The sequence below is a fragment of the Rhinolophus sinicus genome, linkage group LG12, assembly GCF_036562045.2.
Source record: "Rhinolophus sinicus isolate RSC01 linkage group LG12, ASM3656204v1, whole genome shotgun sequence".
NCBI lineage: Eukaryota > Metazoa > Chordata > Mammalia > Chiroptera > Rhinolophidae > Rhinolophus > Rhinolophus sinicus.
The window spans coordinates 7,597,865-7,620,637 of NC_133761.1; the positions used below are offsets into that span (position 1 = coordinate 7,597,865).

At 48.1% G+C, this 22,773-nt stretch overlaps 1 protein-coding gene across 6 annotated transcripts in view; it reads left to right on the top strand.

Moving 5' to 3' along the window:
* Positions 1-22,773, top strand: part of ASAP1 (ArfGAP with SH3 domain, ankyrin repeat and PH domain 1) — a 292,224-nt gene that overhangs the window by 12,070 nt on the left and 257,381 nt on the right. For 3 of the 6 annotated variants that reach the window (XM_074316673.1, XM_074316677.1, XM_074316675.1), the window contains exon 2: positions 22,030-22,115. The exons of 1 other annotated variant lie outside the window; for it this stretch is intronic. In XM_074316673.1, coding sequence (XP_074172774.1) covers positions 22,057-22,115 — 59 coding nt within the window. In that variant the 5' untranslated portion in view covers positions 22,030-22,056. Of the gene's footprint in view, positions 1-6,019; positions 6,175-22,029; positions 22,116-22,773 lie in introns of those variants that run through there. 2 more of the 6 variants (XM_074316674.1, XM_074316676.1) reach the window with 2 other exon arrangements.

Sequence of the window (22,773 nt, forward strand, 5' to 3'; positions counted from 1 at the left end):
TGCAAAAGGGGGGCGCCCTCCACACAACTGTCATAGACAACAGCAAATTCAAGCGTTTGCATAATCAGGGCCACAGGAATCAGTCAGCGAAGTCTATATGTGTTTTCCCGAAAGAATCTTAATGTCCATAACATATGTATGTGTGGGGTGTTCCCATCCTGGAACGCGTTGGGAGTGGGTTGGGGTAAGTTGAGTTCAGCGATGATATTTTAAACTTCCAGTTTGAAGGAAGCAACAGTGCTGAGCATTTGCAGATGGGGATCGTGTTGGAGCTGAAATAGAAAGCCTGCAGAGCGTAGTCGTATCATCACAAAGAGAGCTTCTGCGGTGTAGACGACTGGGTAAGAGTTTGGATCCTGGATTGAGGTTGCGTCCTGACTCTGCCTTTCAATGGCTGACCTTGGATCTTGCTGACCTCACACAAGTTCCCAGCCTCTCTGAGCCTCAGTTTTGCTACTTGTCAAACAGAGAGACGTAGACTCCTGTCTGCTAGGGTTGTGGGGACAACTCCATGCGGTGGTGTGTGGGGAGCAGTGAGGATGGCGCCTGGCACACGGTAACCAGCAGTGGAAATGATTTTAGGGGGGGAACTGTGTCCTCCAAAAATGCTGTGTTGAAGTCCTCACCCCAGTGCTTTGGAATGGGACCTCATTTAACACTAAGGTCTCTACAGACATATTCAAGTTAAAATGAGGTAACTATGGTGGGCCCTAATCCAGTCTGACTGGGGTCCTTATAAAAAGGGGGCATCTTGGAACAAGAGACCTACCTACGTGCACAGAGGGAAGTTGATGTGAAGACACAGAGAGGCAGTGGCCAGGTGACTGGAGTCGTGCATCTCCAAGCCAAGGAACACCGAGGAATGCTGGCAACACCCACAAGCTAGGAAGAGGCCAGGAAGGATTCTGCCCAGGGACTGCAGAGAGCACATGGCCCTGCTGACACCTTGATGTCAGACTTGCAGCCTCCAGAACTGAGAGGGCATACAATTCCGTTGCTGTAAGCCACCTAGTTGTTGGTAATTTGTTAAGGCAGCCTTCGCTAAGGTGACGAAGGAGAGGGAGAAGAAGAAAAAGCATCATCTGACCTAAACACTGACCAAACAGCTGGCCACATGTGCTGGACTGTAGGTGGGCTTGTGGCATTGACTCAGCTGACACGAGCCCGGATATACCTTTCAACGCTGTATTCTGGCCGTGCTTCCAAGGGACATTTGTGGAAAACGTCCTTGATGTTAAACTAGGAGCCAGAGATTAGAAGTTAGGGCTCCAGTCTCACGGGAGAGGTACATGGAAGGAGCCGTCCTCAGGAGGTGAAGTGACTTTCGATCTGTTACATGCGTGTGTTGAGAAGGGGACCCGGAGAGCAGACAAGGGAGGGGGGCACGTTGGGGCTGAGGGCAGAGACTGGCACAGCCCAGAACAGTAGCCACAGCCGCCGGTGTGCGCCTGGGGTCGGAGAAGCCTGTGATGTGGTAGGATGGTGGGGGGCGGGGTGGCCGAGGGCCTGGAAAGTGGAAACACCTTGAACTTGGAGGAGTGCGCAGGGATAAGATGAGGAAGGACGTGGGCCTTGATCCTGCCACCAGGAAGGTGGGATTTGTGGCTCTGTGGCTCTGATGGGCCTCCTTTATATCTGACCTGTGTGTCGGCCTCCCTGTGCAATGCATTGCGAGAAAATTCAAACCTTAGGGGAGAAACCCCAGGTTTTAAGGATGTAAAGAGCAACAGGCTGAGCCCTTTTACGTCATAGAGACAATGTGTTGTGGTAGAAAGAACATCAGCTTGGGCATGAGCTAGTCCTGGGTCAGAATCCTGGGTGGGAATCTGTGTCTCTTGCTTTGGGACCTTGGGCAGCGTACTTTCTCTGAACTTCAGTTTCCCCACCTTTCCGTTGGCACTGTTCACATCCACTGCAGGGTGGAGATTAGCATGGGATCATATCGGACAAGTTTGTGGCACCTGGGAGGCCCCAAATAAAAATCATTTCTTCCCCCATTTAACCCTGTTTACACACGCCACTTGGAATAAGGCTCTGTGATGCTTGTCAAACCCAATCATCTGAGTGGGAAAGAGAGAATTGCCATCTGGAAAGGCCTGCCCTTCATGGGAGCAAATACGCTGTCGCTAACAAGAGGCCCTGGGTCCCTGGGAGGAAGGGGTGAGTAGCTGCGGCTCCTGGGAGGCCATGGTAACTCTTACGGCAGGAATAACCCTGAGGTCATCATTGTTCTCTAATCACTTAAAATATCGCCAAAGGCAGATAAAGGTTTCTCAGCTCCAGGTGGTTTAAAAACAGCCCCTGCGCACAGCACAGCCAAGCTGTTGTCCCTGTGACCCGCTCAGCTGACGAGCCCCGATCCCCACCCGGTCCTCTGCTCCCATGCATTCTCCTCTCGACCTCCTCTGCATCTAGCTGGCTAGAAACTTGGATAGTTATCCCACTCATATTTATTTGAGGTCCCACTGCATATCAGCGTTATTCTAGGGGCTGGGCAACAGCTGTGAACACAACAGAGAAAAATCCCTGTCCTCATGGAGCGTAATTCCAATTGGGGGACACAGACAACAAACATTAAATGTGTGGAGAAAATTTCACCGAAAGGGAGGCTGGGGAGGGCTGAGGGGATGTGTACTGTCAGAGGGGGTGTTCAAGGAGGCTTTCCCTGAAGAGGTGACATTTGAGTAAAGATGCAAAGATGCTGAGGGAGTGAGCTTGTGGCAGTCTGGGGTAGAACAGAGGGAATAGCCAGTGCAAAGGCCCTGGGGTAGCTGCGAGTGTGACTTATTTAAGGAACCTTAAGGAGGCCAGTGAGGCTGGAGTGGAGTGAGTGACGGACAGTCATAGATAAGGGGAAAAGGTGATGGGGTGGGGATGAGGGCACGGTCTTGCTGGGCATTTTGAAGACTTTGGCTTTTACTCTGAGTGAACACAGAGGCTCACAGAGGGTTTTGAGCAGAGGCGTGATATGGTCTTGGCTTACATTTTTACCAGGATCCTGACGTCTGCTTGGTAGAGAATTGGTTCAAGGGGTCGAGACAAGAAGCAGGGAGGTGGTTGGGAGGCTACAGCAATAGTGCAGACAAAAAGTCCGAATATATACTTAGGACAAATTCCTAGAGGTAAAATTGTGGGGACGAAGGGTAGGCACATTGTAGTGTCACCAATATTACCAAACTGCCTTTCAGGAAGGCTTGCCAATTTAATTGCTAAGAGTAGTTTTTTGAGAGTGTGCATTTCCTCAAACCCGTGCTCGTCCTGCACATTTTCATTTTTATTAATCTTTGCATAGCTGATGGGCTGAAGATAAGTGTTGTTTTGGTTTGCCTTTTCTTAGTATTGAAAATATTTTCATCTCCTTCTTAGCTATTGGTTTTCTTCAGTTATTAATTGTGTACGTCTTTTGCTCATACCTTTATTTAGTATATATTTTTTCCTTGCTGATTTGTGATAGCTCTTTATATATATGAATGTTGCCATATATCCTCTTCGATATCTTATTCTGATGTATATTTCTATTGGAGATATTCAGAATTATTTGGAGAGAACGTGCAGCTTATATGTTGTTACACTGAATAGTGTGGAAAAAACTGTGACTAAAAACAAAAAAACTTAGGTTCACATCGCAATGTTAGCCCAAACCAAGTGTGTACCTTTCGGATCACTCTTTTCCCCTCTCAGAACCTTGGTCCTCTCGTCTGTATAATGACAGGGTTGGCTAATGGTATCAAAATAAGAAGAATGCTGCGATTTTATGATACTTGCAGCACTCGTGGTCCATTTGTATTTATTTAGTATCACTGGATTTTAGATATTATGCAATGCTTTTATAAAGATCCAAATGTCATAAACTAAATAGAAAGTGGCATAACTATGGATTATAGTCATGTTGCAAACTGACGTAAGCCAGTTGGCAATTTAATTCTGCTTACTACTGTACTTTCACATAGACTTGGGTTCTAGACTTGACGTTGGTGACAATTATGACCTCAAGCCACTTCTGGACCACTTTCCTTGCTGTAAAATGAGGGAGGTGAAGCAAGGGACAGTGAGGTCGTCTCCAGCTCCATCTTTATTATTCCTCCTTAAGCGTAACAGAAAGAAGCAGTTGTGAGGAAATGGAGGCTTCAGCCTGCTAACGGAGCTGCTTGAGGCCCCAGGTTTATCTGTGGATTGGAACCCAGGCTCAGTGCCTCCAAGCTTCTGACTCTTTCCCTGTGTCCAAGCCCCTTTATGGACAAGGAACGGGATCTGCCATGACGATTGTCTGTCACCGGGCCCTACGTCAACGGTGCCGTGAATCCCCTCCATGAGGCTGGTCTGTGGGAGAGAGTTTTGGGGACACCAGGAAGGAGGAAGGAGGAAGGTTACGAGGGAAATGTCTGGATTTCTGAGGACAATGGGTGAGTCTGGGCAGAAGGAATTTAGGAGAAGTCTCAGAGAAACCCAAGGTAAGTGAGAAGGCAGGAAAGCATACTGAGGAAGACAGAAGCTCGGGCCAGGGTGCAGGGGCCGGGAAGTACCTCGGCCAGGAATCAGATCCTCCAGGTTACCTTTGTAAATTACTCTATAAAAAGCCATGTTTCGAATCCTCATTTATGCCACTTCCTGTTTAGTTATGACATTCTGATATTTAAAGAAACATTGCCTAATATCTGAAATTCAATGATGCTCGATAAATATAGGTGGATCAACCCTACCGCCATTCTCATAAAATCATAGGATTCTTTTCTTTTTTTACTTTGCTATCATTAGCCAACCCTCTCATTACACGGATGGGAGAACTGAGGTCCAGAGAAGGAAAATGATGTATTTTTTTTTTAAGCTGTTGGATTTGTGCATTTTATTCTTAAATACCAAAACTCAACGGGAGGCTGAGCTGGTCGATGTGCAAGAGGAACCAGCAGCACGTCCTCCCCTTGAGTGAGAAAACCAGGCCTCACGTGGAAAGTGCTAGCCCAGGTCATGTGAAGTTTTCCGTATAGTCAACAGTTATCCACGGCTGACCTCCCACAGGCCGGCTGTCAGGGTCCGACTCCGTGTTCCTCTTTGACTGCTCCTTTCACACTTGCTCTCTCCTCCTGCCCCACCCTCCCTCTTCCTCCGCTTTCTCCCTTCCTCCTCCTCCTCCTTCCCGCTTCCTCTTTCTCCTCCTCTTCCTCTTCCCTGCAGCTTTTGCTCGAGCTTTTGTGCCACCCTCCTCACACTTCACTTCCTGTTTCAAGCCCTCACACCTTTGCTCAGGTTGCTCCCACGGCCCCGAATGCCCCTGCCTGAACACCTGCTGAACTTGAGTGTCTCACTCTATTTTGTACAGGCAGCATTTTAATGACGTCATGTGTACATACGAGCTGTGATCAAACAATGCGGTGAATGTTTAAATAAAAAAATGTATTACAGTAAAAGACACATTGCCATTAATCCCCCTCAAAATACTCCCCCTTTGCCTCAAACACACTTATCCCATCATTCTTGCCACTTTCTGAAGCAGTTCTGGAAGTCCTCTTTCGTGAGTGTCTTTAGTTGCACTGTCGTGGCTGCCTCCATGTCCTGAATCATTTTGACTTTGGGGAAGAGCCAGAAGTCACATGGTGCCAGATGCAGTGAATAAGGTAGATGAGGACACACCGTAATATTTTCATCTGACAGAAATTGCCGTACCAGAAGCGATGTGTGACACGGAGTGTTGTCATGATGGAGGATGATTGACAGCACACTTTAAAACATACCTTCTCTTGACCGTCGCTCACACCCGACTGACTGCACAGAACAAGTTGAAACTTGTCACACACTGTTACTAAGGTTTGATGCACCACCTCCCGTATTGAAGACCCTGCCTTTCCCTTGGATGGCACTCGGCAGCATTCACCGTAGTTTTTGATCACATCTCGTATTTATATATTATTATAGTAGCTGTAATGATAATAGTAGCTAACTTAGTCCAGCACTTGCTATGTGCCAAGAACTGTGTGGAGCGCTTTATGTTTAATCCTCACTTATATTTATCCTTATTTTATAGATGAGTAACTGAATCTCAGAGAAGTCACTTGCCCAAGGTCATACAGCCGGTAAGGGGCGGAGCTGAGATTCAGGCTGTGGCAAGCTGGTGACAGACTGTGTGCTCAACTGCTACATTGGATGTTCCTCATTTGAGCCCGATACCAATTCTACCAGGTAGAGATTATTGCTGCTGAGGGAGAGTCAGCATGTGGTGTTAAGAGGACTGAATGAAATGCACCCTTTGAGCTCCACCTAATGTTCTCGATACATGTCTTACACATTCTCCTAAGTTAGTGTCGCAATAATCCTACATCAGCCCAATGAAGTTTTAGCCCTGTTTTACAGACGCGGAAACTAAGTCTCCGAGAAGCTTAGACACTTGCCTGAGGACACCCAGCTGGCATGTGGTCGAGTGGGTATGTCAGTTAGGAAACTTCCTGCTGTAAAGAACAAGGTTGGAGTCAATGGAACAAGCAGTGAGGAAGTGCACGGACTCACATACTACCCGTCCACGAGTGGGGGGAGGGGACGGTCCTCATCCCCACAGGACACACACAGCGCTCTTGGGTTAAGATAATTGAAGGAGAATTTCATAAAGGGATTTTTCTAAAATTGAGGTCAAATTGATATAAAACTAACCATTAACCATTTAAAGCATCCAATTAATTCAGTGGCGTTTAGTACATTCCCAACGGTGTTCAATCTCACTGCACCCCCCAAAGGAAAGGTAGTACCCATGAAACAGTCACTCCCCTTCTCCCGCTTCTCCCCACCTCCGAGCCCCTGGCAACCACTAGTCTGCTTTCTGCCTCTATGGGTTTAGTTGTTCTGGACATTTCATATATGTGGAATCATACAATATGGGACCTTTTGTGTCTGGCTTTCACTAAGCATAAGGTTGTTGTTGTTTTTTTAAGCATAAGGTTTTTGAAGTTCATCCGTATTGTAGCAGGCATCATTACTTCATTCATTCCTTTTCATGACTACATACTATTCCATTGGATGAGCAGACCACATTTTGTTGATCCATCCGTTGATAGACGTGGGTTGTTTCCATTTTTTGGCTCTTATGAGCAGTTCCGCTGTGAACATTTGTTTGAAAACCTGTTTCCAATTCTTTGGGGCTATGTACCTATGGATGGAATTGGTGAGTCACCTGGTAACTCTATGTTTAACTTTTTGAGGACCTGCCAGACTTTTCCAAAGTGGCTGAACCATTTTATATCCCCCCTGGGCCCCCTAGCAATGTAAAAGGGTTCTGATTTCTCCGCATCCTTAGCAACACTTTTAGTGTGTGTGTGTGTGTGTGTGTGTGTGTGTGTGTGTGTGTGTGTTGTGGCCACCTAGTGAGTATGGAGTGATATGTCATTGTGGTTTTGATTTGCATTTCCCTCATGACTAATGCCTTTGAGCATCTTTCCCTGCATTTGTGGGCCACAAAAGGTATATTTGGGAAGGTGTGGGCATGTGTGGGGAACCTTCAGGGATGATACATGGCCTTGTGGCTCCTGTATCAAGCCTAGTTTGAGGGCTGGGGAGGGAACAGTTACGGGAACCTGGAGACAGCAAAGGTTGTATGTGCAGGGGCCATGAGCAGAACTGAAACTTCAGTTGAGGGTGGCAGCCAGTTTGCAGTGGTCTGCAGAGGGAGTGGTAGGGGGATGGAGCCCTCATTTTCCCCTCTCTCCCATCTCCCTGTTGGCTAAAACCACCTTGCAAACCAGATTCCTACCCAGGAATCTCCTGCATTCTTAGTCCCCAAGGGTCAATTTGAGGGGCACAGTGGGATCCAAAAGTAGATTCTATCCCAGGAGCCCCAGCTCCGTTTTCCTGATTCTTCGGGTCTGTTCTTTGTGTGGCTTCTCCCTGAGCCTGGCAGTGAGACCAGCGGTGGTCTTCTGGGTTTTACCTCGCCATTGTAACATCCGGAGGAAGAGTGAACACAGCATTTCCAGAACCTCTCCTAGCAGATGGAGAAAGAGCTTTCCCAGAAACCTCCAGCTTCAGGTTTCATCGACCGAGCTTGGGTCACGTCGTGCCGTCCTGAGCTAATTTACTGGCCAATTACTGGGATCATTTTGAACCCGTGGGGCCCACACCCGGAAACTGCAGGAATGTGTGCTTCCTGGGAGAAGGGGAATCCCGTGTGAAATCAAGAATGAGGAAGGATGCCTGGCAGAAACCCACAGCGGCCTTCCCTAGGGCTTCCTTGGAACATCTATTCAACTAAAGCCCACGCTTTTTCTGCTCCACCGCCCACCATGCCCAGGGCAAGCCCTATAGTGTGGACTCAGGCCTCCTGGGGTTGTGTGTCCCTGGCTGCTTGCTGCAGACTGGGTCACGTGGGCAGCGAGCCGTCTCTCGGTGGTGTGGCCCCTCATCCCTCCCCCGATCCTCATCCATAATAGCCGTTCTAGGGAGTGAGGCCCAAGTCCATCAGAGCCTCAGGCCTGAGTTCTACGAGGAGTCCAGGAAACAGGATCTTTTTGTCGATTTTGACACAAAAGACAGAATTTTAAAAACTTACCTTGTTATAGGATATCATATACAGCGGGTGCCAAAAAAAAAAGGTAAACACGGTTTAAGAAAGGGCAAAACTATCAAAATTGTACTAAATATATACTGATAACAAAAGAGGAATACAAGTCACGTGTGACTTCTGCAATTACAAGAGGGGCTCAAAGTGGTTCCCATCAGCGTCCAGACACTTCTGATGACGGCGAACTACTGCTTGAGCAACGTTGACCAATGTGTCCACTTGTGTACATTTTTTTGGCACCCCCAGTATATGAAATCTTCAGCATAGGCAAATCTATAGGGACAGAAAGTTCAGTGTTCCTTTGTCAAGAGTGGGTAGAGGTGAAATGGGGAGTAACTGTTGATGGTATGGGGTTTCTTTGGGGGGGCGACGAAAATATTCTAAAGTTGATTGTAGTGATGGCTGCATGACTGTGAATTAGATTAAAACCATTGGACTGTACACTTTAAATTGGTAAATTGTATGGTATGTGACTTATACCTCAACAAAGCTGTTACAGCAAAAAAAAAAAAGGATATAAAAGCTTGGTTGCTTCTGTTCTCTTTGTTTTATTTAAAGTTGAAGATGATTGGCACTGTAGCCGCTAATAGTAAAAATGATCTGTAGTTTACACCATGTTTTCTTTTTCCTCCTTCCTTGCCGTGTCCTTCCCTCCCTCCCATCCTTCCTCCCTCCCTCTCTCCCTCCCTCCTTTACTCCCTCCCCCCCCCTTCCTGTGGATATGTACCCCCCTCCCTGTAACCTGTATAGATCCTGTGATAGATCCTGTGGATGTGACCCGGCCCTGTACCCATACGGGCATATGAGCAATGCCTGGCCAGCCGAGTGCTCCAGCATCCCCGCCCCCCCCACCCCACCCCAGAGATTGGTTCAAGGATCCACATGCAGTCAAGAGTCAACCCTGAGCCTTTTATTAGACCTGCTGAGAAAGAGGCTTTCCTTTGGCTGAGACTGCTGAACCTGAGGGCTAGTGGCCCCCCTGGGGCAAGCCCACTTGAAATATCCCCCTGCACCCCTCCAGGAATGCACAGCCAGAGTTGGGGAGTAGCCCTTCCCTGACTACATCCTTTGAGCCCCAGAATCTAGCCACCACATTCCTGCCTGGACTTTTCCTTTTTGTCAGCCCATGGATTCCCCCCACCTTTTTATCCGTAAGCTGGTATTTGTTGGATTTGCTTTCTCACAAAGTAGGTCTAGGCGTGGTGTCTGCAGACTTGGGCCGTCTGGGCTCCCACGATTCAGTTGATCCCCCCTTTTCCACACCGATCCCAGAACCATGAGAGGGCACCAGTCTTTCCTCTCCTATCTCCTGTATCAGAACAAGCCAAGAAAACTGCTTCCACAGAGGAAACAGACTGACGCTGGAATGTCCTGACCCAGTACGTGAAGTCTTTGTAACGGCCCCAGGACGGGCATCTGGGGACCGCCCAGTGGCCTTTCCGTGCGCCCACAGGGAAGGGCCTGGAGGCCTCCTGCTTGTGTGCAAGTGTGTGTGCTGGGAGCTACGGCCTTTGTTTCTGGCATGAGGTGCCCTCTTTTCTTTCTTTCCATTTTGGCTACATATTGTAAACCATTTGAGTCATTCTCATGCAGGATTTTACATGCTTGTAATGAGGGGGAGGGGCCCATGGCAGCTCAGCCTGCCATGTGACCAGACCCAGAAGTTGCTGATGCCTTTTCTGCTTTGTCTCCCCGGCTCCTAGGAAATAGGGTGATTGGGGGACCCGGGCATTGGGACTCTTGTGTGACCACTGAGTCTGTAAGGAGCCACTTGGACTTTCCATTAGATGGTTTTGTCTCCAAAGCCAGTAACCACGGTCCAATGGGACACTGACATTCCCCGCTCAGACTAGTTCTTGTGGTTCTGTCATTCGGGGAAGAGAGGGTTGGGCAAGGTGGGAAGCTTGGGCTTCTAAGACAGGTTTGGTTCACACCTGGCCCGACACAAGGCTCAGGACAACCTATTTTAAGAGACTTGCAAAGCAAAAGGCTTCAGGAAGTTCCATGGCAGTCTGGCTGGTGTTGCCTGCTTGCCAATTGGACTCCGATAGGAAATGAACGCGTGCCTGGAAAGGCTCGGCGTGACGGTGTTTGTTTAGGCGGTCATTAATGGATTCATTCAACAAACATTGGCTGAGCCAGACACTGCTCGCTGCAGGATCTTCTGGTATATCCCACGTCGTCTTCAGAAGAGTGGGGCTGGGAGGTGGGGCTGCTTTGCTTTGCGTACAACTCTGTCGTGCCTGCGTGCGTGATTTTCCAGGGACCTTCCACTTTAATGGGCATCCTAAGTTGGGGGACACTGAGTGATGAAGGACGTGGACTCAAGCCTCCCGTGAGTCAGCGGCATCCAGGCTTAGCACCCACCACACCTGGGAGACAAACCGCTGTGGTGTAGAATAGATTCAAATCTGACTCTGGAGAAACTTCCTTATCAAAAGGAGTCTTGGTGACCTTGTCTGATCCTTCTGGGTTTACAGGCACTATCACTGCTAAGAAGGAGGACTGAGTTTGCCCCAATAGGAGTGTCCCCTGGTCACAAGGCTTCTCAGGGTCGGGCTCAAAGATAGTTTCTCTAAGGCTCCTGTTCAACTGGCGGTGATAGAGGGAGAAAGGTGAGGTTAGAGCCCATGACTGTCTCCTTATAGTTTCAAAGGGACCCGTTTCCCATTTTGATGACTCCAGTAGACATCTTTGTGATGTTTCCCGTGTTTGTTTTTATCTCATTTTCATCATGGATTCCGTCAGCAGGTATTTATTGAGCATCTGTAAAGCATGTTTCTTCGGCGTGTCAAGTGACTGTATTATTGTGAGTCTTAGATGCACACTGCCTCTGCCTTCAGGAAGGAGGTGAAGCTAGTGAGTCAGACACTGTTCTTCCTTTTCTCTGCCACACTGGCCTCTCCCTCTTTCAAAGCCATCTTCTTCCAGGGAGCCTTCCTGGACTGAACCTCCCACTCTGTAACCATTTAGCAAATAGTGCTGGGTGCCTGCTGTGCGTCAGCCCCAGCGCTAGGGTCTGGGGGCTCAAGATGGGAGATTAGAGGAGAGTCAGTCCTGGAGGAACTTCTGGTACTGAGTGGGGCCATGGAAGCAACGTTAGCCTTTGTGCATGGACGTTTCCAGTATGTGCCTGCAGTTGTATCAGTGTTTGCTCTTATTTCTTATTCTTGGGTATACTTACTGAGACTGTAAGTCACCTGAGGGGAAGTGTCAGCCCATCAAAAGGTATTTATTGTGTTCATTCAACAAATACGTCATTCATTTTATTCTTCAACTACACATCCCGTCCTAGAAATTGGAACCCTTGTGCCCTGTTGGTGGGCTTGTGGAATGGTGGAAAACAGTGTGGCAGGTCTTCAGAAGTTGGAAATAGAACGACCATATGATCTAAGAGTTCCACTTCTGGGTATATATCCCAAAGCATTGAAAGCAGGAGCTCAAATAGGTATTTGTGCACCCCTGTTCATAGCAGCGTCATTCACAACAGCCAGGAGGTGGGAGCAACCCAAATGTCTATCGATGGATGAATAAAGTAAATGTGGTCTATACATACAGTGGAATATTAGGTAGCTTTAAAAAGGAAGGAAGTTATGACACATGCTGCAATGTTAACCTTGAGGACATTTGGCTAAGTGAAAAAAGCCAGTCACAAAAACACAGCTACTGTATGATTCCACTTATAGGGGGTATCTAGAGTAGTCAAAGTCAGAGCAACAGAAAATAGAATGCTGGATGCCAGGGCCTGGGAGAAGGGAATATGGACAATTGTTTAATGGGTATAGTTGTAGTTTTGCGTGACGAAAACTTGCTGGCGATCTGTTTTACAGCAATGTGAATATACTACTGACTTGTACACCTAAAAATGGTTGAGATGGTCAATTCTATGTTATGGGGTCTTAACTACGTTAAAAATCTGTAAAACTACATGCATCTGGCTCTTTAGTGCAGACATATTCTAAGTACTGAGAATTTTCTGGTGAACAAGCCAGACAAGGTCTCTCGCCTCATGAACCGTCTACTGCAGTTAGCACCTACTGCATGCCAGGAATTGCACAATGGCCCCAGGAGTTAGCTGCTGACTCTCCTGTCTGCATGGATGAGGAAGTGGAAACTGAGAGGTGAAACCACTTGGCCAAATCCCCAGAATGAAAACCTTATCCAGGGATGGGAGGCCTGAGAACCTGGAGCAGGAGACCAGGCTGCCTGGCTGGGCTGGCAGCAGTTCAGAGACACTGGGCAGGGCCTGGCTGGTGCAGGGCGTCTGGCTGGTGCAGGGCGTCTGGCTGGTGCAGGGCGCCTGGGAGCTCAGTGCAGCAGACACTGTAACAAAAGTATCAGGACATGGTAGGCGGGGTCAGCGAGCATTTGCCCAATGAAAGCTCTCTTTTTTTCAGGCTGTGGCTTTGAACTTGTTGTTCTGTGCGCTCAGAAGTCCCTGGTCCTGTCTTTTCCACCTGGTGTCGCCCCATTCATCCCTCAAAACCTGATGTGCTACCACTTCTCTGTGAAACCACTCTGTGTCCGTGAAACCACTCTGTGTCCGATCCTCTGTATTGTTTCTGTACTTTGTCCAACGTCCATTGTTGCAGGGACCAGTAGCTACTGAGTCACCTTTCTGCCTTACACTGTAGGAAGGTGCCCAGTGGCATCTGTTGAACTCTTGTAGGAATGAATGAATGAATGAATGAATGAATGAATGAATGAAAGGCAAAATAGGAGACAGAGTCAAATACGTACTTCATAACTGTATAACTGAATGGGCATCCATTAGCTCTTGTTGCCTGTGGAATGCCAAGTGAGGAAGTCCCTTCCTTTTCTTATCAGAAGTACAAATACGCACGATTCCAAGCCTGGGCTTTCTGAGCCACAGACAGATGGAAGGAAGACTGTGGGGTGAAACCTCATCGGGGCGTCTGAGTGCTTTGATGGATTCTTTGGGTGGTCGGAAGAATATGTAGGCCCCTCATTTCTCACACGTATAGCCTTCTGAGGCCCAGAAGCCGTCCTGGGCTTTTACCTAGGTGAGATTGGCACATTTCTGAGCTCTACTTTCTTCCCTTTGATTCTGAGATGCCTGTGATGGCACCACACCTTCTTGACGTCACAGCGTCGGAGGCGAAAACAGAGGCTCTGCCACATTAAGGTTCGTGGATAGTAAGACACAGTGCGTCTCAGAAATGGTAAAATGTGGAACTGTGGCTGTCACCGAGCGGAAGGAATATGTGACTACAAAGAGTGTTGTCACGTCGGGCTGCTGGGTGGGTGATGCTGCTTGGACCTGCTCCAGGGAGTTAGGAGTGAGCTTGAGGGGCGAGGCTGGTCTTGCCAGCTTGTCACAGGTTGCTTTTTGTTTTTCTTTCTTAGTTCTAGCACTAGAGGAGAAATCCATACAGCAGAGGCCTCTCTCCTGAGGCAGCCGCCACTCCGAAAGGCTGATGGGATTCGTAAGAAAGAGGAGTCTTCTGTTATCAGACAGACCCAGGTTCCACTTACTAGCTGTGAAAACGGGCAAGATGCTCATCCTTAGAGCCTCAGTTTCCTTCTATATAAAATGGGACAATAATACGACCTGTCTCCTAGGGCTGTTAAGAGGATTACAGAAATTATTCCTTGTGTGGTGTCTGATACAGCAAGCATGCAATGTATGTTTGCTATCTTATCCATTTTCAGTTATTACTTGCTCTATCAGAGTTGTCTCCTCTGTAAAATGGGGTTCATAGTGACAGCTGTGCTTCCCACTGCTTGGGGCTGGGGGAAGAGTCATGGTAACTGAAGGTGGCGTGGTGGCTGGTGACTGCACAGGACTTATGTTTGCCAGCAGCAGGGGCTTCCTGCAGGGGGGTGAATAGTCTTCCGTGCAAAGCCCTTTCCATCCCGGTGCCCTTTCCCTTGGGTGGGGTGGGGGTTGGGACATCGAGTGAGGTGCTGCTCCTGGAAGGTGACTTACAGGTCGGTTCTGTGCTCCCTGACTGTCCCTGGGGCAGTGGCCAGTGGACGACATAATGACCAGTTACAGGAACCATGTCCACGGTTCTGGCTTTGCTGAGAAGCTGCTGAGCCAGGACCTTAGGCTGCTGACGTCCTTCCTAGTTGTGGGTTGTCACAGCGGTGGCAGTTGTCCACCACCTCTGCTGTATGCTAGCACTTTTCACATCCTCACCTGGGGGCCGCACTTGGGAAAATCAGTTCCCTCGCACTTCCAGCCTGCCCCTTGGTGGCCGAGCGCGAGCTCTCAGGCCGCAAGTCTCAGGTGTTACTTCAGTCAGATACACTGGGCATTTCATAGACGTGTGGCCGTCATAGTCTGCGTCCTTCCCCATTTTCCAGAAGACGCAGGCTCAGAGAAGTGACGTCCGTTGCCCATGGATCACACAGCAGTTAGGAGGGAGAGCCAGTGTAGGAGTGACAGGCTCCCTGCTCCAAAAGCTCTCCTCTTTCTGTGGCTTGGGCAGTTCCCCCGGCACTGGGCTGCCTGCGGCTCCCTTTCCCTACTCAGCGAGCTCAGGGGAGCAGCCGCACAGATGGGTGTACCCTCAGCGTGCTCACTGAGTAAACACGCCGCTGCTTAAAAGGACCTCGATCGTACTGGGAAAACAGTTGCTAGCACAGCAAACCCTAGGAACCTGCAGATTTCACATTCCGCACTTGCACAGCTTCCCAGGGGACCCTGAAGGAAACATGTAATTTTGTGATGGCACAGACGGGGCTGAGTCTGCTTCTGTGACTTGAGGCGCAGGTCATGGTGGCTGGTGAATGAGCGTCGCTGGCCTCCCAGCACACGGCTGCCAAGGGGACTTCGATTGTTGTCTCCTTGGGTCACTGAGGCTGTTTCTCTGCTATTCACTTATTTTAAGATGCACAAAATTCTTGTGATGCAACTTTTTTAAATGCTAAGGATTTACTCATCACCTGTAATACGCAGGTTCCTATGGAACCCAGTATGTGGCCTTTTCCTCATCACTCGTGAGGGTGTTTGATTAAAGGTCTGATGCTCTTCACCAGCAGTAAGCAGAGCCCTGGCCTTTCGCTAACCATTGTTATATCCTTCACATTTAGCCTAACAAATATTTTTTCAGTGAATGAATGGAAGAATGGCTGCGTTTCCCCAGCAGAGGAGCCACATTCCGGGACGCCGTCGCTGAGGGGAAGAGCACACAGTACGCACGTGCTCCATGTAGAGGAGGCAGGTCCCGTGACTCTGTGTTCACACCCAGGTTAGATCACCTCGGAGGGTTCATCCCGTCCGTTGCGTGTCAACCTGGCCCCCCACCCCCACTGGACTGTCAGCTCCACCTACGCCATTTCACTTCCTCCCTGCCTGGCCCAGCGTGCAGTGTACTCAGGGAATAGGGTGTAAGGCCTGCGATCCCAGTCATCGTGAGTTCATCATCCAGCAGGACAGTGGTTCTGGTGTTTCTGCTCACGAGTCCTTCATACGACCTCTTCCTGGGAGAGGAGAGGCCCAAACCATCTTTGATGGGTTTTTTAACCAAGGACTGAGGCAGGAGGACGGAGCAAAAGTTCAGAGGCGTAGGCATTGTTAGGTAGACCATAGATTGTTAGGTAGACCACCTCAACCTCCTGGCTTTCTTGGGGGTGGGCTTCTGCAGGGTCCTATCTGCTTCCTTCTATATCGCACCTTAAGTTGGGTCATCCTGAGAGGATAGTCAGTAGGAGCCACCTGTCCCAAACACTTGCTGGTGGATAGGGGCTAAAGAGATTTGGAGAGTTAACCTGGCCAAAGGCCACAGGTGCATAACTGGGGGCTCCTCGGGACAGAGAGGGATGTAGGGCTTGTTGCTTGCTAGTGGATACGGACACTTAGGAGACCTAGTAATTGGTAGGGACTCCCCATGGCCAACTCAGACGGTCCTGGCATTCACCAGTCTACAGTCGCCGCAGGAGAGGAGGTTTGACTGAATCTGTTTGAAACACTCGGAAAGTAATGCAGAACAGGATGGAGTCAGTGGTAACCCTTACTGCTTTGCTTGGTGTGGTGAGTAGAGAGCCTTGATCTCTGAAGTCAAGCCATTCCAAGTTTGAATCCTGAACCCGCCACCCCCAACTAGCTGTGTGACTTGGGAAATGTCACATCACTTCTGTGAGCCTCAGTTTACTTCTCCGTCAAATTCAGAGGATTTGTTCCTCGCAGGGTTATGGTGAGGATTGAATGAGATATCGCATGTGCCAAGAATGGGTCTGGTACGTAGAAAGTGCTCCAAAGGGGGTCAGTATTGTTATTGTTCTTAGGACTGCTGGTACTCGTAGTTCTGTAAGAGTTCAGAACTGCATAGATTGCTGGGCTGGGAAAGTTGGAGGGAGCTTCCTGGAAGAACAGGCATTTCAAGTGGGACTAGATAAGTTGGGCTTTGACTAGATAAGAGGAAGATTGGCGTAAATAGATGTCGGGCTGTCTTCTTTAGGTCCCTGATTTTCTAAGCACAGCTTCCATAGAACAGGAAAGAATCGCATCAGGAAATAGGAAGAGGGTTTGCTGTGACATTATGGGACTAACGAAATTGTCCAAGCTGTAGCCAGCCTCGGCTGACTCAAGAGTTCGTAACGTCCGCTATAAAAGGATGCAAATCCCAACATCTGTGAAGTCTCTTCTGTTGAACAAAACTCACCTCCTATTGGGGGATTGGCAGGAAAGAAGGGCTTACGTGCCAAATGGTTGATGTCTCTTATTCCTGCCCGGCTGGAATTGCTATCCTGACTGACACTGGCAGAATGGAAGTCACAGAAGAGCGTTTCAATGGAAAAGCAGACATGTGGGTGGATAAAAAAAATGTGATGCTTGACGGTAATGAATTCCCGCTCGCTCTAGCAGGTAGACACTTGAAAGCATCCGTCACTGGTGACAGTGGGAAATGAGAGGTTGCAGAGGAGAGCACCAGTGTTGATGTCACACGTCCACTCACTCCTCTGACATTTTTATTGAGCACTTATTTACAGACGCTGTGTGTCCCTACCCGTACTGTGTGTGAGAGCATCCCCTGGCCGTGCTTGGCCAACGAGGCACAGAAGCCCCAACTTTCTTACCCCCCGGGACACACAATGCTGGGGTGTGTTCTCCACTCTCAGAGGGTCCCCGGTAGTGGTATGCTCCAGGCTCCCGAGTGGTAACAAGCTCCTTCACCTCTGAGTTTCAGCTTCTTGTGGGATGGTTGTGTGGATGAAATGAGGCAGTGTCACTACCACCACTGCTAGTTACCATGGATTCACTGAGCCCTGGGAAGCAAGCGTTTTGCTCAGTGCTTTAACGATGTTATCTTACTAATTCTCGCAGGCGACTGTAGGAGGTAAGTACTTCACTTCTCCCGATTTTAAAGATGAGGAAAGTGAAGCATGAAAGGATCAATAACTCACCAAAGAGCCATAATCTGAGTTCTAAGCCAGGTGCCTTTGTTCTAAGGGGCAACTTTTAATAGTAAGCCAAACTGTTAGAGTACAGGATATAGCAAAGAAGCTGTTGTCGCTATTATTACCACTACTTTTATTACTATTATTACTATTATAATTCTTACTATAACTAGCAAACTGCTCCCTATTTGTTGAATTAAAAAAAATAACGAATGGGTGACTGATAGTTTCTTGATCATGAACAGTCCCTGTCACATGGCTGGTACAAAACAAATATCGAATGAATGAATGAATGAATGAATGAATGCAAAATGGAACTTTTCGTAGTTACCGGTAATTCCCTGGTTCTAAGAAAATCATGTTAATTGAAAGGCGTTATTTGTTTCGCCCTTACAAAAACCAGTCGCCGAAAGGAAATAACCTTAAAATCCTAACAGTATTTGTCCCTGGATGTTGGGATAATAGAAGATTTTAGCGTCATGTCTCAATACTTTTCGTGATGGACCTGAATTACTTTTGTAACTGGAAAGAAATGATCTATGTTTGAAAAAATGGCAATCTCAAAGCATAGGTGGGTCCTGACGCTGGAACAGTGTGGGTGAGATACCGACACGTACGTAGATACTAACCTAATTTGAGTGGGCTCACAGTCGAGGGAGCAGGATGTGAGCTGCCTTTGGGGTCACACCTCACACAGCTCTTTCACATACCAGCCTGGAGGTTCATCGAGTGACGTAGGCCAGGCTAAGATTAGCAGCTTCGTTTCACAAGCCAAGGGACCTAAGAGCCAAAGGACTCACAGACCAGGATGAGGCTCTGCTTAGGGGCAGAGCTGGATTGGAACTTGGGGCGTGTGTTTGACACTAAGCCCGGGGGCCTTTCCACTCCATCCTGGAAGCCTCCGATGAAGACTCATTAAAGGAAGTGGAACATGGTGGAGGTGAGTTGGTGAACCGGGGACGTAGGTGACAGCCAGGTCTGAGCATCTGCAAGACCCTCTTTTAGAGGGAAAGCCTGTCTTGGACTTTCTGAGTCAGACAACCTGAGTTGGAGTCCCAGTTCTGCCACACACTCTCTGGGACACATCATAGCATATCTCTGAGCCTTGATTTTCTCATCTGTAAAGCTGACCCAGAATCTCGCAGGATTATTGTGAGGGTCAAGTTGGCACCAAGTAGGTGGATATTCTGCAAGAGGTAGCTTTGCCGAGTGTCATCACACCTGTGCTGTGTGCTGCATGGCTTTCGTTTGTCCAACCCTTGCTGATGTTCATTGGCGTCTGTCAGTTAGTGTTCCCGAGCGTGTTTGCCATGTAACAGAAATCTCAGAATTGCAGTGACAGCAGATACTTCTTTTCGTGCTCATGGGTCTGTGGGTCAGCTGTGGTTCAGCCGATCTAAATTGGTCTAGGCTGGTTCAGGCTGGACTTCTGGTGGGGTTCAGATCTGCCTCGGATGTCTCCCATCAGTCTGGGTTCAGACAGGCAGCAGCGGATGGGCTAGGAAGACACACCCTCCTCATGGCGGATCACAGGAGTGCAAGAGGGAGGGACTTGGGACCCACCCATTGTCACTTGCATCCACATTCCATTGGCTGAACAAGTCAGTGGTCCAGTCCAGAATTGAGTGGGACAGGGAAATAACCAGCACTCACTATAGTGGGAAGTGCTACATAGTCACATGACAGATTCAGGTCGAGAGGGAAGAATGGGGAGCAGCAATCCAGCCTATACACTGTCACAGCTTGTATAACACACTTGGGATGATGCTGGCAAGTTGAAGAATGGCCTGAGAGAAGCATTGACTACGCAAGTAACAGGGCCTAACTTTTCATAGACGTGTGACATAGAAGTTGTGACCAGGAGGCGAATGTTACAGGAAGATCGTGCTCTGATTCTGAGGGAGAGCACGTGTTTATTCCTTAATGCCAGTATCACACTGTCCTGATTCCTGTAGCTTTGTAGCAGGTTTGGAAATCGGGAAACGCGAGTCCTTCCACATTGTCCTTTTCCCAGGATCGTGTTGGCACTCCTGAGTCCATGACGTTTTCATACGAACTTCAGGAGAAGGTTGTCAATTCCCCATCTAATTTAAGTACGTGATTCAAACTTCCGAATGATTCAGTCCATTTGAAGGAAACGGTTCAGCCATTTATCCGACAAATATTTATAGATATTGTGCTGGGTGGGCACTGTGTGATTGACGTGGGGAGACCCCCAATGAGCAAATCCAAACACCACACTCTTCTCATAGCTTATAATTAAATCAAATCAACAGATGTGATTCACTGTTCACATTAATGAATATACAGTGAAAACCTCAGCTCAAGTCTGTGATCTAATCAGGAGAAGCAGGAAGAGTTTCCCTGAGGAAGGAAGATTTAAGGAAGTACAGGAGTTAACTAGGCAAAGAGAGTGAGTGAGGAAGCCTCCCAGGCAGAGGGAACAGCATGGGCAAAGGCCCTGGGGCAGAAGGACTGTAGAAAGTTCCAGGACCTGAAAGAAGGTCATGTATCTGCAGCAGTGAGCCTGGAGGGACCAGAAGAGGCCAGAGAGGTGGACATGAGTTGGACCATGTCAAATGATTTGGGTTTTTATCCTAAAGCACTAAAATGGAGAGATGGGGGGGTGAAACAACCAGATTTTTGTTTTAAAAATTTCATTCTGCGTATTAGCCCATTGTAAGATGTGGACGTAATTTGGATCTGGATTTTTTAAAAAACTATGGGTTTTTTTTTTTAAACATTTATGAGACTATTAGAAATTTGAACATTGGATTTTTGGTGACTTGAGGAATTTTCTTTTTTGGTATGGCGATGATATTGCACTTGTATTTTTATAAAAGTTCTTATCCTAGAGATACATGCTGTCCTACTTAGGACTAAAACGATAAGATGCCTGGAATTTGCTTTGAAATAATAATATCGGAGGGGGAGAATGAGGGTGTGTAGGGGGTAGGATTGATTATGAATTGGTGATTGGGGCTGGGTGATGGGGACATTTGTTCATGACACTCTTCTCTATTTTTATGTCTATAGAATTCTCCATAATAAAACATAGAAGAAGTAAAAGGTTATTGTAGCTTTAGTGTGGGGGACCAGATTTCAGAGGGAGAAATGATGATGAAGGGGGACCAGTTAGGAGGCAGTTGCAGTGGCCCAGCTGAGAATGATGGAGGCACGGTCCAGGGCTGTGTCAGGGGAGACGGAGAGAGAGAGATGGATTGAGAGATCATCTGGAAGTAAGGGAGGGAGGAGGGCGATGGATTGGTTACAGGCGTGAGGGAGACTGTGGTTCAAGAATGTCCCTCATGGTGAACACACAATGTGATTTATAGATGACGTAATACAGAATTGTACACCTGAAATCTATGTAACTTTACTAACAATTGTCACCCCAATAAACGTTAATTGAAAAAAAAAATGTGCCTCAGTTTCTGGCCCCAGATGGAAGTGCCACTCTGAGCTAGGGATCCCTGGAGAAGTACCAAGCATGCCCTTAGCTCATCTTGTTTTCACAGCCCCGCCTCTGTTTCCCCTCCATTCTGCAAATATTGAAGCTGTTCCCTTACATAATACCTTTCATCCAAGACGTCCTGCGCTCTGTGCACTCAGCAATTAATTAAGCTTTGATATGCAGGAATTAATTAAAATCCTCTCTCAGGTTCAGAGGGGCTGGCCTGAAATTTTCATATACATCGCCCTCTTTCCTGAGGCTGCTGGGGGAACACCTCTGCTTTCCAGTGGGCACACCACGGCAGGTGTCTGTCTGTCTGCCTGTCTCTTGTCAGCACACTTTAATTTCACGTTTCGGAGCCCAGGTCTAGGGAAGTTAATGACTTGTAAATTGCTCCCCAACGTCGTTCTAGACATAGAAGGCGAGAGGATTCCTGAGCCCTTGCACAGATTCAGCGATGGAGATAGCAGCCCCAAAGTGGGTTGCTGAAATAGTGGCTTTCTGGCTTTATCCCATCACTTGCCTGGACAGCCACCCTGTGGTGTAAGAACATTCCTGACGAGGGTGCCGGCCTCCAAATGCAATCACGTGTTGGTCTGAGATAGTGTTTTCTGCCCAGTCCTACTGGATGACTCGTGTCACCTTTCTTCCCGTCCCTGTTCCCATCCAGGTAATTTTCTGATGTGACGGCTAAGACATGAGATCTTCAGCCTCCAGGCTCTCCAGTTTTTCGTCAAGAGATTCACTATGGAATCGGTGAGTGGTCTTAGCCCATCTTGTGCAGAGGGTCCAGTCCGGGAAATGTGGTGGGATTCTTGTGGGGGTGGAAATGCACAATTTGACGAAACTCAAGCCCTCGTTTCTGACCAAAACACCGTGGCTGTGAGTATTAGGGGAGAACAGACCGCTGGCATTTGTGGAACTGTAGAGTTTTCAGAAGTGTTTTCTATCATATGACCTGTCTCCTTTATGCAGAAGGAAAGGTGGCGGGTGGTGACACCAGAATAAAGTCAGGAATAGCAGCAACGGTGACACCGCCAACAATAATAGGCCTTATTCTGGCCGAGTGGCTTTGTAGGAATACTCTTCCTTCAATCCACCCCAGGTAGGAATTACCACCTTCATTTTACAGATAAAGAACTGGCCCAGCTGGATTTGAAGTAAATTTTTCCTGATTCCCAGTCTCCTGCCTTTTCCCCTGATGCTGTCTTGCCTCTTGGTAGGAGTCTGATTTGTCCCATTTTGCAGCTGGGAATACTGAGGCCTGGTATAGGGGCGGAATACTGAGGTCTGGTATAGGGGCACATGATGGAGTCTAAGGAGTCTGCCCTCAGTGGGTGGAGGTTTGTTTTAGAGGACGATACAAAATTAGACTGGGCAGGAAGAGCCATGAAAATTAGGCAGAGGAAATGCA